The 16,100-nt window shown below is 40.2% G+C and overlaps 2 protein-coding genes across 2 annotated transcripts in view; one reads left to right on the top strand and one right to left on the bottom strand.

Annotated features, from left to right (window-relative positions):
* cpt1ab (carnitine palmitoyltransferase 1Ab (liver)) overlaps nucleotides 1–2,133 on the bottom strand; it is a 24,896-nt gene extending 22,763 nt beyond the window's left edge. The window contains exon 1 of the mRNA XM_061676625.1: nucleotides 1,741–2,133. The gene's annotated coding sequence lies outside the window, so the exon portion shown is untranslated. The remainder of the gene's footprint in view (nucleotides 1–1,740) is intronic.
* si:dkeyp-19e1.3 (USP6 N-terminal-like protein) overlaps nucleotides 629–16,100 on the top strand; it is a 24,063-nt gene continuing 8,591 nt past the window's right edge. The window contains exons 1-7 of the mRNA XM_061676627.1: nucleotides 629–845; nucleotides 11,321–11,394; nucleotides 11,573–11,658; nucleotides 11,799–11,838; nucleotides 11,920–12,000; nucleotides 12,435–12,542; nucleotides 12,610–12,719. Of these exons, the coding sequence (XP_061532611.1) occupies nucleotides 11,329–11,394; nucleotides 11,573–11,658; nucleotides 11,799–11,838; nucleotides 11,920–12,000; nucleotides 12,435–12,542; nucleotides 12,610–12,719 (491 nt within the window). The 5' untranslated portion in view covers nucleotides 629–845; nucleotides 11,321–11,328. The remainder of the gene's footprint in view (nucleotides 846–11,320; nucleotides 11,395–11,572; nucleotides 11,659–11,798; nucleotides 11,839–11,919; nucleotides 12,001–12,434; nucleotides 12,543–12,609; nucleotides 12,720–16,100) is intronic.

The following is a 16,100-nucleotide window of genomic DNA, read 5'->3' as shown; positions in this document are numbered from 1 at the left end:
AAATATGAAAACATGTCATTGTGTGGTGTTAGTTGAAGCTTTTTTTCTTGCTATGTACATGAAGATCAGACCACATTTTATGACCAATTTATGCAGAACTTTAAGAAATTCCAAAAGTTTCTTTTTTTTCTTCACTTTTTTCCCCTCCCACTGTACAGCACTTAGTTACAACTGCGGTTGTTTCAAAAGTGCTCTGTGATGTACACTTCCGAAAACCAATGCATTTCTTTTCCCTTGGCATTTCAAAGGGTAACATTGATTTAATATACGAGTAAATTGAATTCCGGGCTTCACGGTCACGGAACGAATTAAACTCGGAAGTGAAGGTCAAACACCTGAACGTGTATCTTGTCCTTTTTATCAACAGAGGGCGCTAAATCATTTTATTTGCGTTTCCAGGCCACCGCATTGTATACGCACGGTATTTAGAAGCTCCTACTGGAAAACCAACATTTAACTGGGCAGATAAATGTGAAAAGAAAAACATGAAAAAAATAAATAGTAGTTAGACCAAATAAAATAAACAGTGTAAATGCAGGATGGGAGGGAAGACAATTTGAGACGGAAGTGAACTCGCATCCAACCGCCGTTGTGCGCCTGAGGCGCGCCCCCGCACTGGTCGAGGGCGCGCGCGCCTCGCGACTGTCACCAAAGAGCCGCCGCGTGTGCACATCACTCGACTGGCCGGTTAGCATCGATTGGGAGACGAATTTTGTTTGCTTGTTTTTGTAAGCATACAAAGAGTGACATGAGCGACTCCAACGGACGGCGACGGAGACGATGAGAATAGTGGGGTTTGTGTCCTGTCGTTGGTACGGCGCAGAAGAAGGGAAGTTACTCGAAAGGTAAGCACGAGCGTTCTCACGGCATATTTGATAAATATCGGATAGCGGAACCGCTTAAGCTAGTTAGTGTTTTGGAGTGGCCGCCTATACTGTACTTGACGTAACCGACCCGTCGGCGCTTCATATTCCTTGACAAGCATTTACAATTTGACTTGGAAAATAAAAGCAACCACTAACTCTTGACTCGAACTTCCTAAGTGCAGTTGTTGTTACGCTCCCATGAAACCTCGCCATCTCTTTAAAAACGCTAAGTTCCCCGTGGAGTATGGCGGCACTGTCAAGTCAGACTTAACTTGCATGAAAACGTCACTGCATGTGATAGAAAACTACTGCACGAGTACACGGTGGAGTTACCGCACATTGAAGTCAGGGAGAAGTAAGAAACCAACAGTCTGTGTGATGACTTATTATTCCCTGTCACACTGTACTGTGGATACTGAAAAACCTTGTGCACTGGCCACAAATGCTTCAACGTGAGAAGTAGGCCAGTGGCTGATCTGATGTACTATGTCATACATGCCCAGACCTCTTTAGAATGTTAACTGGGTGTCTAGCTGGTTCATAGGGGGGGTGGGGGGTCCACAGACACTTTGAGTGGGAGATCTCCTCCAGGACCCAGCTCTCATCCTCCATCCGATGCCAGATGTCATTGGTGTGTTTTTTTTTGTTTTTGTCTTCAGCGTGATGGAGCAGATGTGCATGTTGCTATTTGGAGGTGTGCCTTGGCCTAGACTGTAGAATTGCAGGAGAATTTCAAATGACAGAAGCAAAAAAGCAACACCGGTCAACGTCTGATTGGTTTGCCATCTTAAACGTTAAAGGAAATGACTTAAGTGACATTTTAACACTCCTATGTTAAAAAAAAGTAAAGTTAAAATAAAATAAAAGTACTCACCCTTTGAAGCAATATCCTGCGTGGTGTTGAAGTGGAAAAGGGTGCTTTGCAGAAGGTGAGTCGACTTCATGCATTCAAGCGTTAAGAAAAACAAAACAAAAAAGTTAAACGTTGTATAGTTAAACTTCAAAACAATACATTATGCAGCCCCCGTTAGCTGGTGGAGGGAGCATTGATGTGCCCACAAAGTGAGTCTCTTCACATAGACAGGAAACCACAGCACTTCGCGCTGCACATTCCATTTTTCTATCATATCGCTTCGGCCGTAGCTTCATATTCTACGTTGCAGTTCAATCGTCACGGTTTCCTCTTTGCCACCATTACCGTTCTGCGTTGGCATCACAGGAAAAAAACACAAGGAAAAGCAAAATACACTCGTGGAGTTAGTCCTTGAGCTGAATTCACCACGGGGCGTACTGACGTTTTGCACGTTTTGCTGACGTCGTGCACGATGGCAGTTCCACCTTTGACTTTTGGTTACTTTCCAACCGTATGACCTTGACAGTGTTTGAATTGTCAGGTTCCATTGTACTGTATATGCTATCACACAGATGTGCTGTATTGTCTCTTCTCTGCACAATTTGTGTGGGAGGCTCGATTCTGACCAAGCTGAAGGAAGACGTTCAGTCATTTTCTATAATTAAGCTCGGAAGATTTCTTGTTGTTCAAAAGGTGCGATAGCCTTGTGTGCAAAGAGTAAGTGTCATAAGTATTTGAAACACGTTTCTAATAATGGCAAACTAACTAATCACAGTACTTGTCATCCTCTCATGAACACCTATGCTATTTTGAGTTCGCTGATCATGTTTTAACGCTGTAAGCCATTCCTGCTCAGCAAAGGAAGCCTCCCCATAAATCCTCACCTCACAAGGATGGAAATGATCAACACATTTTGGATATTGATTTTCAATAAGGCTTTTTCGCCTGATGTAAAGCAATTATAGTGGCCAGTAAACAAACAGCCACAGCAGTATTGATCTGAAAAGAGAAGATAATCACTTTCCCCACCTCATTAAGCCAAAAGATTACAATTGTATGAAATCGCAGTTATAAAACGCAAACAAATCCTTGTCCAATTTCACATTTGTCTCATGGGGAAAAACACAAATGACTGAATTGATTTCATGCATTATGAACCAGTCAATCCGCAGAACATTAGATTGGCAACTCTTCTGAAAATGTAGTAACAAACCCACCTTCTAAAAACTGAATTGAATGAACAACAGTAAGTCTATTTTGAGCACTATTTGTGCCACATAGTGATGAACAAGCTGTGCTGTGGGCATGCTACCACATTAATTGGGTACAATTTTCCCCAGCAACAATTCACCACAGGATTTCATGATGTATCTTTAAACGAGTCAATATGATAGAAAATATAACCGTTTTTCATCTGAAAAGCCCAACGGGTCCCTGACATGATATCCAAAATAACGGTTTGTAATAAGGCTACATTGGGCTATTTTGGAAATTCCCTCTGTGATTGTTTCCACTCTTTTATTTGTTTCTGCTGGGGAGTACATCATGTTTAGGATCATGTTGAAATTGCATTCCGCTCCAGATTAGGAATGCCCCTTCCCATGGATAGCATCATAATCGTCGTTCTTTGCTTGCAAACGTCATTGAACATGAAAACCCTAATATACACCATCACCAGCGCAGCAGAAGCAGAAGTGGTTGAATTCATTTTAACTAGGTAACATTGTCTGAATATGGTTCCCTAGCTTCGTGAATGATTTAGTCTGTTTGGCATCGAAAGACAATCCACCGTGTGGTATAGTTACAAGATTATTGCGATATATACCAAAAGTGAAACAATGTCGCATTTTTCTTAGTGTTGATCTAGGAGTTGGGCTTGCTGTAGCAAGATTGGCCAGTTTACGAGAATATTTTTAAGATGGTCTATATTCTCATTAAAATTGTAGATGATAGCTTTTTTTTTTCTTTTATCGTGACTGCACCATTGCCAGGAAGATGCTTCATTTATGAGAGTGTGGCACCTTGAGTATGATCTCGTGGTTTTATTTTTAAGCAAACGTTCCCTTGACATTCCTGACCTTCTCATACCACCCCTCTACAATATTCTTAAGTCTGGGAAACAACTGGCTGGCCAGTCGTTCCAGTGTCTAAAACTGTGTGTGGTCGTGGTTAAATTTAGACAGCCCACCTCCTCCTCAAGGCAATGATAGGGACAGGACCACAGGGTGTTCTGGCCTAACACGTATGCATAGTGAAGTGAAAGAGCCCACCCCGACCGAGCCTCACCATACAAACCTTAATATGTGGAAATTGTTGGGTATGTTTGAGGTGGTGGTGGTAAATTGGTGCTAGCTGTGTTATCAGCTTCAGAAAAATCAAAAGGCTTCTGCCACAGTGGTGGCTCTCGCTCCTTTAGGGACCACCACAAGCTATTCTGAGCCTTTTTCCACTGTCACCCTCTGGATGATTCACCCACGGGTCATACGAAGACTGTGTTGCTACTATTCTCATGACAAAAACAGAAACAGTTTTGCCATAAAAAGAGATGGATGGGGGGTGGGATTAAAAAAATATCCCAGTTCCAATGGGGTTTAGAATGTGGAATCTCCAAAGTCAAACACAAGCCAGTCCTTCAAAAAAAAAAAAATTTTTTTAATTGTACTAATTCTAATCCCTGAAAGGGAAATTCTATTCAAACTCTGGATATGTTGTGTTGCACACCATACAGGGAAGCAGATCACACATAAGCAGGCATGCAGTGAATTGGTAAGCAAACAGTGCTGCTCCTCTTAAGCTTGAGTGCCAGTGTTGTACCTACGGTGGCCCTGAAGGGCAAAACACAACAGCAAGTAACTCAACACGACAGCGAGTTAAACAAACATGACGACAAATAACGAATCAAAATGACAATAACGAAACAAAACAGCAAATAAAAAAAACAACAACAGATAATAAATCACAACAACAAATAACTAAACATACAACAGCAATGAAAAATCATAGCAGCAAATACAAAAACTAAGCAAAATGAATCTACCGGAAGTGTTGCGTACCGGAGGGGGAGATAAGACTCATCGCGGATTGGATGCTTTGAAATGAGAGTTACCGGTGATTCAGATGGAGCTGCTGCTGTCAAAGAATATTTTCCCAGACCTCAGAACTTTGGGGCAAATGTTTGAACCACTGTCCACTATACTCCATTTTAGAGGTTCCTCTTCATTTAAATGATCTCTAAACTATTAAGTCTGCCATACTTTCTTTTGAGTCAATAGACAAAATGTTCAAGTTCTTTTGAGAGAACATAGAAGTGTCAAGCATGTATTTATTGTACTTCGTCTGCATAAGTTTAACGCGTCTACCTGGCCCCCATACTTATTTTCAAAAAAGGGATGGTGTAACCTCTGGTTGGATCTCCATTTTCACCCTTTCTATTATAGAGGCTTTTTTTTTTTTATTATTATTATTTTTTTTTTTATAAAAACACACACCTACCCACTCAGTGATTGCCAAGATGAATGCATAACCAAAACATGTGACTAAATATAGGCTGCATGTAGTGCCTGAAAAACAATTTGCTTACATGAACAACATTCACAGGACATATTGTAGTTAAGACCTTGAGACCAGCTTCCTGTCCATCATCTATACAGTGGAGCAAAACAAAGCCAACACAACAACTACGTAAATCATTGTTACATACCTTGCTGAAATTGTACATCCTCCCGCCCCCATCCCTGTGATCACCAATTTTGGACTTCCTCGAGTCGTGTGCTCACTTTGTCTCTGATATTGATTCAAATCAGCTGCAACCATGTAGGACCTCAGATTTGGTCGTGTAAATTACAGCAATGTGGTCGCTTTTACCAGCATATTGTTGTGAAAGTCTACATAACAACATGTGCTTTGGAGGTACATGTCCCAAATGATTGCAAGGATGACTGAATTAAATACTTTTAAAAATATGTATAAAATGACAAAAGTTGTTGAAAGGTTTGATTAGGAAACCTTGTAGTTTCCGTCTGTTCACAAATAGTGACCAAACAACTGGTTATTTCTATTATTTTACACTCAACCACTCAAACCGGTAATTGGTATGATCACAGGTATCCACTTATTTGTTTTAAATGACAACTGTAAGCCTTTAACGCATGTGGACTACTGGTGAGCAAGCTAGCTAGCCTGCACCTGCCTTGTAAGATGGTAAACTCCTCTTGCTGCAAGTCACCTACAGCTTTTCCTTTTACACACATTATCATTATCAATGCTGCTCCATTTGTTACGGGAATAAAACCAAAAGTTGTTCCCGGAGTAAGTCACGTATGATCGTCTCAAAATTCCGAGGGTGTGTGTGTGTGTGTGTGTGTGTGTGTGTGTGTGTGTGTTGGGGGGTCGATACCGCTAACTGCAAAGATTGCCTGCTTAATTTGTCGTTTTCATTTCACTCATTATAACAGTCATGTGCAAATGTTTTAATAACTTAGTTATGAAGCCAACAAAGCTAAAACAAATCTATCTATCTAATTCTATAGGAAAACAAACTATCATTCAAATAAAGTGCAGTAGTGGCACTAGTAATTATTCATCCTTGTTCCGTTTGGGACTATGCTTTTAAATAGGTAAATTGGTTTGTTTAGCTAGTAAATAATTTGCAAATTACTGTGACTAATCATCAATGATACGTTTATATGGTAATGCACACTTATGCATTCGTTTTAAAATGTATGTCAATCATATGGCTGTGGTAATGCTCAAAATTAATTGGTTTTACCAGGAGAAGAGGGTTAGGAGCATTCACTACTGGCCCCTCTGAGTTGAACAAATAATCAAATAAAAGTAAAGCCTTTTGTCTGCCATTGCTTGTTGCGGAGAAACGTCTTTTTCACAGTAAAATATTTAGCAAATGTATCTCAAGTCACTGTCAATGTTTAATTTCTATGAAACTGTGAAATGAAATGCCATAATCATACTGTACCTCCAAAAAGGGTGCGACCAAATCATGTGCCGGTGCGACTAACTGAAAAAGTTGGTCGCACCGGTGCTACTAGTGCAAAGGTTAGTGTAGAGCCCTGAGTAGTTAAAAAAATGGATGGAATGTCCACATTCGCTGGCATGTACGGTCAATACTGAAAAACAATCAATGAAACATAAGTTACTATGTTCCACTTTGTAAAGAGTAACTCCGTTGCCCACCAGAAGAGTCAATGAAACGTACCATAGTTCTGCTTCAGACTGCATTGGTACCATTTTATTTTTGGTTTAGAGCAGAGTGAACAACACCGTCAAGACAAAAGCCTTTGGGCTTGATTAGACAAGGTGGCGATAACTGTTTCTCTCCCTCTGTTCTACAAAAAAAAGTGGCCTTTTTGTGACTGATCAAGAGCTTTTGTTGTTAAGAATGTTGTGCATCTCCGGAAATACCCTCCAAACCATCCTTCAAATGGGTATCCCTGTTCTAATAGAGAGACAAATGTTCTCAGAGCTGAAGCTAATGTGCTCCAACCAAGGCAAGTCTGCACATGTGTGGTTAATGGCTCACTATAGTGTTTGGATGCCCACAGAGGCTTGACTAATCATCCCATGGCAAAAAGGTCTTCTCGGGTCTTCCAATTCCTTCACGAATGCCAGACTCTTAATCCAAGATTTTCATTTTCTCTAGTGTAATCCTCAATTGTAAATCCCAAATGAGCTCAAGTTTGATTATAGACACAAAAATAGATGTCGGGGATGAAGGCAATGGAGAGAGCTGCAGTGATTACTTACATTTTGGATTAGTCTATTGACATTTTTGTGTTTACAAACTAACATGGTGCACATTGACTTTGTGTACAGATTAGGGTCTCGCTCTTTATTTTTTAAGAACATTAGCCTCAAGAGAAATAAATAGCATTGCATTAATGGCCCTGCTGCTGGGACTCTGCAAAATAGTCAATCGATTCTGAGGCAAAATGCTTTGCACTACAACAACGGCGAATCATGTCATCCATGGGAAGTTGAGGTACATCCAGAAACTCTCACCACTCCAGCCATCATTATTCTGCTCAACACAACGCTGACATGGAATGGAAACCGGGGTTCCGATGATTCGGAAAGAAATGCTCTCACGCCTTTAGATATTTAAGTTATGAAAATTCACACTTAATTGATTAATCGACCTTTAATTTCCCTAATAGTCCATTAAAAACATTTGGTCAATTACCAGCGCCAACAAGTTTTGCTGATTTAAAATAAATAACTCCATAAATAAATAAAATATTAAAAAAAAAAACCGGACCATTTGTTGTCAAAACCCACATAGCGATTCAGGCAGAATTTCGAATACTTTGCAAGCTTTGTGGTTACAATGGTGCACTGAGAACAAGTTAGATTGGGAACTTTATGTCATAACAGGACATGATGTCACTCAGGCCTCTGGCAAAAAAGTCATCTATCCTTTAAGAAACCAGGTGATCACTATTTAGTCAACAGAGGACTGTCATTGCTTGGATACTCAAGGGACTTTTCTTTTTAAAAAGGCCCACCTAACCACTTCCTCACAACCTCTCAGTCCCCATGCTTTCTTTTGACATGCACTTAATTTTTTTGCTTTGTGTGACATGTACAGATTGTTTGTATTTGTGTGCTAAATAAATATTGTCACTGTCTGGTGAAAACCTCTCACGTCCAAATTTGGTCAATTTCATATTTTTTCAAGAACGGATACGCTATGGTCACCATGTGGGTCTGTTATTTTTACAAATTATTGACCAACTTAAAGTGTTGAAAATGGCCTGCTCTCTTCGACGATGCAATGTTAATGACGAAACTACAATAATGTGCGGTTTTTTTGGTTTCCTCAAATTCTTATATTTTTGCATAGTTTCCCCACTTTAATATTAAAGATCATCAAACAAATGTAAATATCAGACAGATATAACCCAAGTGAACTTAAAATGCTGTTTTTAAATGGTGATTTCATTTATTAACGACAAACTCTATTCAAAGTTACCTGGCCCTGTGTAACAAAGTAATGCCTCCCCGAAACCTAATAACTGGTTGGGCCATCCTCAGCAGCAAAAACTGAAATCAAACGTTTTCTGCAACTGCCAATGAGTCTTTCACATTTCACACTTTTATCTCTGTGGAGATATCTTGGCCCACTCTTCCTTGCAGAATTGTTTGAATTCAGCAAAAATTGAGGGTTTTTGAGCATGAACGGCTTTTTTAAGGTCATGACACTGCATTTCAATCACATTCAAGTCTAGACTTTGACTAGGCCACTCCAAAACCTTCATTTTGTTTTTTAAGCCATTCAGAAGTTGATTTGCTAGTGTGTATTGGATCGCTATCCTGCTGCAGAACCCAAGTACGCTTCAGGGTTATCAATTTCCACAAAATGATGGATGAACATTCTTCTTCAGGATATTCCGTTAAAGCGCAGAATTTGTGGTTCCATCAATCACAGCAAGTTGTCCAGGTCCTGAAGGAGCAGCCCAAGACCATCCCACTACCACCACCATGTTTGACTGTTGGTATGATGATCTTTTTCTGCAATGATGTGCTACATTTACACCAGATGTAACGAGACACATACTTTCCAAAATGCTCAACTTTCATCTCGTCATTCCACATAATATTCTTCCAAAAGTCTTGGGCATCATTCAGATATATTTTTGTTGTTGTTGTTGGTTTTTTGCAAAAGTAAGACGAGCCTTTGTTCTTTTTGGTCAGCAGTGGTTTTCCCCTTGGAGCTCTGCCACGGATGCCGTTTTTGCCCAGTCTCCTTCTTATTGTTGCGTCATGAACACTGACCTTAACTGAGGCAAGTGAGGCCTGCAGTTCTTTAGAAGTTGTCCTGAGTTCCTTTGTGGCCTCCTGGATGAGTCATTGCTGTTCTCTTGGGATCATCTTTGCAGGCCGAGCAATACCTTTTCACGGCACTGTAACCATAGTGAAAATTCAAATTGACAATTTGAGACTTTATCCAGCAAAAGGTTTTGTTTCACACTGTTTTAATTTCTCGTTGAACCTGTTGAGGAAGGAGTGGCTGTCACTGGTTTCCTTTTCTTCCTGAGCCCTACACAATACTGTATGTAGTCAGAACACTTGACAAAGGAAGTAAGCAGCTTGAACCTATAAAATGAAGCAGAACAGCCCTACGACACTATTATATATTATGGATCATGGTTTTCAATTTTCTTGTTTAGATTTGGATGAAAACTGCCACGGATGTTGTCATGTTTCTCTCACAAATCTTGCTGTTTGTGGAGCTAGATGTTAATGGGAAAAAAAATGCACTGACTGAAAGGCTAATGTAGATTGTAGCATAGTGGGTCACAACTTAGTCTGTCCAAATAGATATTATTTAAGGCAGGAGAAATACAGTGGAACTGCTAAGGTCAAACATAATACATTTCAGAATGATTTGCTAATCATTCATTAACTGAATGCAACAAATATTACAGGAGTGTTGACACTGTTGGATCACAGACCAAAGCAGCTCTTGGCCATACTTTCCCCACACCTGCTCTAGTCTGTCTTTTGGTCCCCCCGAAAATGCTTCATGAAAGAACAATGGGAAGAGCTGACTCGGCTCTCCACAGCAACAAGTTGACGACAAAAACAAAACAAACAAAAAAAAAGGAAAAATTGCCTGGTCAGAGATTGACCCAGAAAAGTTTGACGACATAGAAGAGCAAAATATGTTTGTTGAGTAGTCTTGTTTCACTGTTGGACAAGAGGATCAGCTGTTGTATACAACAACAATCGTATGACAGTTAAAACCAACACTACTTTAAATTTGATTTACTTTTAATCATTGAATTGCCCTCCTGTGCATTTGAGGGTGTCTTCTCCATTTGTCTTTTTTCATTTCAAGGTATTTTTTTTTTAAATTTCCTTTTTGCATGTTTCTTAATTTCTTTGTAAATATGTAGCAATCTAATAACAAAAAAAGCGTATACAGGAGGTGGTCTGTCTATGCTGGTGTGCATCCATTCCAAATTAGGAGTGAGTGACAGTGACAGTGCAGTTTCTCCGGCTTCTTCCACCCACAGCTGCTGCACCCTCGTCTAAACTATAGGTTTTCAATACACAATTTTTCACCAAAGACAAAGGTTTGTGTTACAAGAAGTGCATTCTTTTACTTGACATGGTTCGTAGACGCAAGTGAAAAGGTCTTTGTGTGTTTGACAGATGTCTCGACAACTATCCCTACACAACATGCCACACACATTCTCTGAGGTCTCAGCTGGCAACACATGCTGCCAAACGTCAGTGAAAGTCTTCCTCGTCGTACTACATTGTCAGAGGAACAGGAACGTTGTAGAAAATAAACATGAAGTGTCGAGAGTAGGTGTTTATGCTTATACTCTTATGGCACTAGTTCATAATATCCACTAGTTGGATATGTCGATCTATAAAGCATCTGAGCTGAGGTTTCATCCACTTATCCGTGTTGACATGCACCATAACTATTTCTCTGTAGATATGTTGATAAGAAGATAATTGGGATCTTTGGTATCCAAATGCCTGTTAGGCAAGGTTTCTATTTAAAGCAAAATTACTTTTTTGTGCTACAATAATAACCTCTGATAATAAGTTTTCTTTTTCTTTTTTTTTTCAGTTTTAGACATGAAGAAGGACATAGACACCTTGATAGCAGAAGAACGTGCAGACATCATTTCCAAATATGACAAGGTGAGAGAGACAGAAACCCAGAAGTTCTGAGTCGAAGTTGTCACTTCAGGTAGTTCATGTTTATTTTAGTTTTAGCGAACATGGATTTGAAAATACAGCAGCCATTTCCCTGTCAGCCTAACCCATTATTTCAAACACAGCATTTTCTTGTCATGTTTGTGGCATGTTTTTGTTTCAGGGCAGGCAAGAGGGTGTCTGTATTGACCCTTGGGAGGATGCTGACTACAGCATTTATAAGGTGACGGACCGCTTCGGCTTCCTGCAGTAAGTTAACCAGCTCTAAGGGCTGATTGTTTTTTTTTTCCCTTGAAGGACGTATTCCTGTTTTCTTTTCAATTCAGGCCACATATGGTTTATTTTGTAATCTTCTATACATATCAATCTTCTATTTTTTTTTTTTTTAGTGAGAAAGAGTTACCGACACCCAGTGTGGTTGAAGAAAAGGTATGTATTGAAAGTGGAGCTCACCGTCTTATCTACTATATGTCCCGCCATTTAGGCATTGTTCGTATTTTTCTTCGCCAGCAAAAGCAGCAAGAGATTGATCGTGTGGAGAAGTGGCTGAAGATGGTGAAGACCTGGAATAAGTATAAGGACAGCGACAAGGTGTGTTATGCATCCTGCTTTGGACATGCCACTATAATTTGAGACGGTTGCTCTTGGACGCAAAACTTTAATATAGCATTCTTTAGCCACTATTGGGACAAACTGCGAACAGACTTTGAAGAACAGATGAGCGTGAGTGATGATTCATACATGTACAATTAGTCAGGTGAACTACAGTACTTGTTTAATGAACTACTTGCCTGGTGTTGAGTGTTCATTCACTTTTGCAGTCACCACACTGCAAACCAACTGCAGACAAAACGCATCATCTACAGTACAACATGACTTGACTAGATTAGTTTAAACAGTAAATTGTAAACTTGTGCAATGGAAATTGTTAACCTTGTAAAAATAATGATCTAGAATGTATGCCAGTTAAGCCATAATCTCCTTTTACCCATAAAATGTCATTGTTCGTATTGTCTGTGTTTCAGTTGGTGAAGCGTGTATATAAAGGCATCCCTCTCCAGCTCAGAGGCCAGGCCTGGGCGTTACTTTTGGAAATAGATAAAGTTAAAAAAGACAATGAGGGCAAATATGAGGTATGAATCATACGAGATCTGTCCTGCGTTAGCATGTCCCATGACATTTGTTCTTTTCTTTCTTCAGAAAATGAAACTGCAGGCTCGCAACTTCTCCACAGAGATCAAACAAATTGACTTGGATGTCAACAGAACCTTCAGGAACCACATCATGTTCATGGACCGCTTTGGAGTCAAGTAAGTCCTTTTTTCACAAGTCTCTGAGAAGCGTATTGTACAACCCCAATTCCAATGAAGTTGGGACGTTATGTTAAATATAAATAAAAACAGAATACAATGATTTGCAAATCATGTTCAACCTATATTTAATTGAATTCACTACAAAGCCAATATATTTAATGTTCAAACTGATCAATTTTATTGTTTTTAGCAAATAATCATTAACTTGGACCTTGATGGCTTTAACACATTCCAAAAATGCTGGGACAGGGTCACGTTTACCACTGTGTTACATCACCTTTTCTTTTGACAACATTCAATAAACATTAGGGAAATGAGGACACTAATTGTTGAAGAATTCTTTCTCATTCTTGCTTGATGTACAACTTCAGCTGTTCAACAGTCCGGGGTCTCCGTTGTCGTATTTTACGCTTCATAATGCGCCACACATTTTCAATGGGCGACAGGTCTGGACTGCAGGCGGGCCAGTCTAGTCCCCGCACTCTTTTACTACGAAGCCACACGTGCAGAATGTGGTTTGGCATTGTCTTGCTGAAATAAGCAGGGGCGTCCATGAAAAAGACGTCGCTTGGATGGCAGCATGTTTCTCCAGAACCTGTATGTACCTTTCAGCATGAATGGTGCCTTCACAGATGTGTAAGTGACCCATGCCATTGGCACTAACACAGCCCCATACCATCACAGACGCTGGCTTTTGAACTTTGCATCCATAACAGTCCGGATGGTTCTTTTCCTCTTTGCCCCGGAGGACACGACGTCCACAATTTCTTTCTTCAAGTTGCACTTGCCGAACTGTATTTACCGACATTGGTTTTCTGAAGTGTTCCTGGGCCCATGCGGTAATATCCTTTACACATCGATGTCGGTTTTTGATGCAGTGAGGAATCGAAGGTCACGGCCATTCAATCTTGGTTTTCGGCCTCCCCGCTTACATGCAGGGATTTCACCAGATTCTCTAAACCTTTTGATGATATTATGGACCGTAGATGATGAAATCCCTAAATTCCTTGGAATTGTACGTTGAGGAACATTTGTCCTTAAACTCCAAACAGGTGTTTGATGCACATTCCTCAACTTTCTCAGTCTTTTTTGCCGCCTGTCTCAGCTTTTTTGGAACGTGTTACAGCCATAAAATTCAAACTGATCAACAATAAAGTTGATCAGTTTGAACATTAAATATCTTGTCTTTGTTGTGTATTCAATTAAATATAGGTTGAACATGATTTGCAAATCATTGTATTCTGCTTTTATTTGTTTAACACAACGTCCCAACTTCTTGGGGTTATAGTTGAGCTCCCAAAAGATAAGCATTTCAAGTGCATTCTGCGTTGAATGAAATTACATGCACAAAGCAACATTTGGTTTGGTTTAACATTTTTCTTTACCTTCAAAGTAACTGACAGAGCTAAAAGTTTTCATCACAAATGTCTTTGGTGGTGGTTGTTTTTTTATGCCCGGGACCATCCACAGTTCTTATTTTTGTTTCTTTTCAACTCGCATGTTCAGGTCGGTCTGTTCATGCATGGTGTCCGGTTGGGCGTGACCTTTGGCTTGAGGCGACACACACACAGACACGGGCGCACACACACATGCACGCACACTGGCACATAGACTAAAGTGCTAGTTTCCTCCTTGCTCTATTTTATTAACCTTCCTGTCAGTTGCACAAACGCCCACAGGAAATGGCATTTATTCTAAAATGTGCACTGAGATCAAATGCTCATACAGAACAATCACATCTACAATTAATGAGACATAACATATAGATTTGGGTATGGAATAGATTTCATGTCATACTTTTACACTGGTCTCCTGTCATCTCCTTGGTGGATTCGATTGTGCGAGCATGTGTCAGGGTGTTCTGCTCTCCCTCACAATTGAGACCAAAACACAGCTTCATCCTGCTCTGTTGCCCACTCTTTCCCGACAAGTCAACAGCTGCCCCTCCAATACACACACACACACACACACACGTCGACATCGGTTGCTATTTAAAGCTCCTTTCCTGTCTCCGTCAGTCTCTGTGAGACGTGTATATTCTATGGAGGCCCGGAGGGGACACATCCTCTGTTGTCCGCATTGCATTTATTAGCTCCACACACGCGCACATTTTTTCCCGCTTTATACTGTATCTTGAACAGTACTGGATAATAAACAAAGAATGCATTATTGTAATGGAGTTGAGTTAGTGTGGTAACAGGCTGTAAGAAAGATCGATGGAATGACTGACTGACTGGTGGATTGCTTCACTGACTGATTGACTGGTCAATGTATTACCTCCCCTTGGGGCCCTTTTCACTTGAATGGGGAACTGGAAACACACTAGAAGAGTAAGTTCTCTCTTTTAATTTTAGCTCACATGCTTGACTGTTGATGACAGTAATTTCTACAAATTTTAATTAGCATAGAATGATATTTGTAACTTTATGCAATTGGCAAAGTTGACGGATCGTAAAAGGTGTAAAAATGGTGTAGGCAGGCTAGGATCCATATACGGCCACAACTTCCCTACAATGTTTCTGTAATGGTTAATACATATGTAGAAGCTCTTTAATCAAATGTATATTTTTAATGCTGATTATATAATTATTTTTCTTTATTTCTACCAAGTTTCAGTTATAAAAATGTACTATGCATCCATCCATCCATTTTTCTTAGCCGCTTCTCCTCACTAGGGTCGCGGGCGTGCCGGAGCCTATCCCAGCTGTCATCGGGCAGGAGGCGGGGTACACCCTGAACTGGTCGCCAGCCAATCGCAGGGCACATAGGAAACAAACAAGCATTCATCGGCACTCACGTGCACACCTACGGGCAATTTAGAGTCTCCAATTCATGCATGTTTTGGGGATGTGGGAGGAAACCGGAGTGCCCGGAGAAAACCCACGCAGGCACGGGGAGAACATGCAAACGCCACACAGGCGATTGAACTGTGAGCCTGACGCTCTAACCAGTCGTCCACCGTGCCGCCTCAAAAGTGTACTATTTTATTGAAAAAAATTACACATCATTATTATTTTTAACAATGTTGTGACATTAATGTTATTTACTTGTATTCCTGAACCCAAAAAAAAGGCTTTTTAGTTGAATGTTACAGAGATGCCGGCTAAAATTTCTCATGAATGGTAACGCTGCCAGAGCTCACTGAAAATTTTAAGCATATGCTTTGAAGCACTTCATGATGCTGCTTGGTCTCCTTGTGTTTATGACTATACATTAAATTGAATCTAATACATTTGTCAAGCGCTATACGCGCTGACTGGTGGGGTTAATTTGAAGATATGGCCATTTAAATCTTGATTTATAGACTCCACTCCACCAAGGGCTGTATCAGCGCCTCTATATGCAAAACGGGCACATTCTCATAGTAACTGTTTGTTT

Source organism: Phycodurus eques, chromosome 5 (genome assembly GCF_024500275.1).
Source record: "Phycodurus eques isolate BA_2022a chromosome 5, UOR_Pequ_1.1, whole genome shotgun sequence".
NCBI classification, from domain to species: Eukaryota; Metazoa; Chordata; class Actinopteri; order Syngnathiformes; family Syngnathidae; genus Phycodurus; species Phycodurus eques.
Note: the sequence above shows the minus strand (reverse complement) of the source record. Positions and strands in the feature narration are given on the sequence as shown.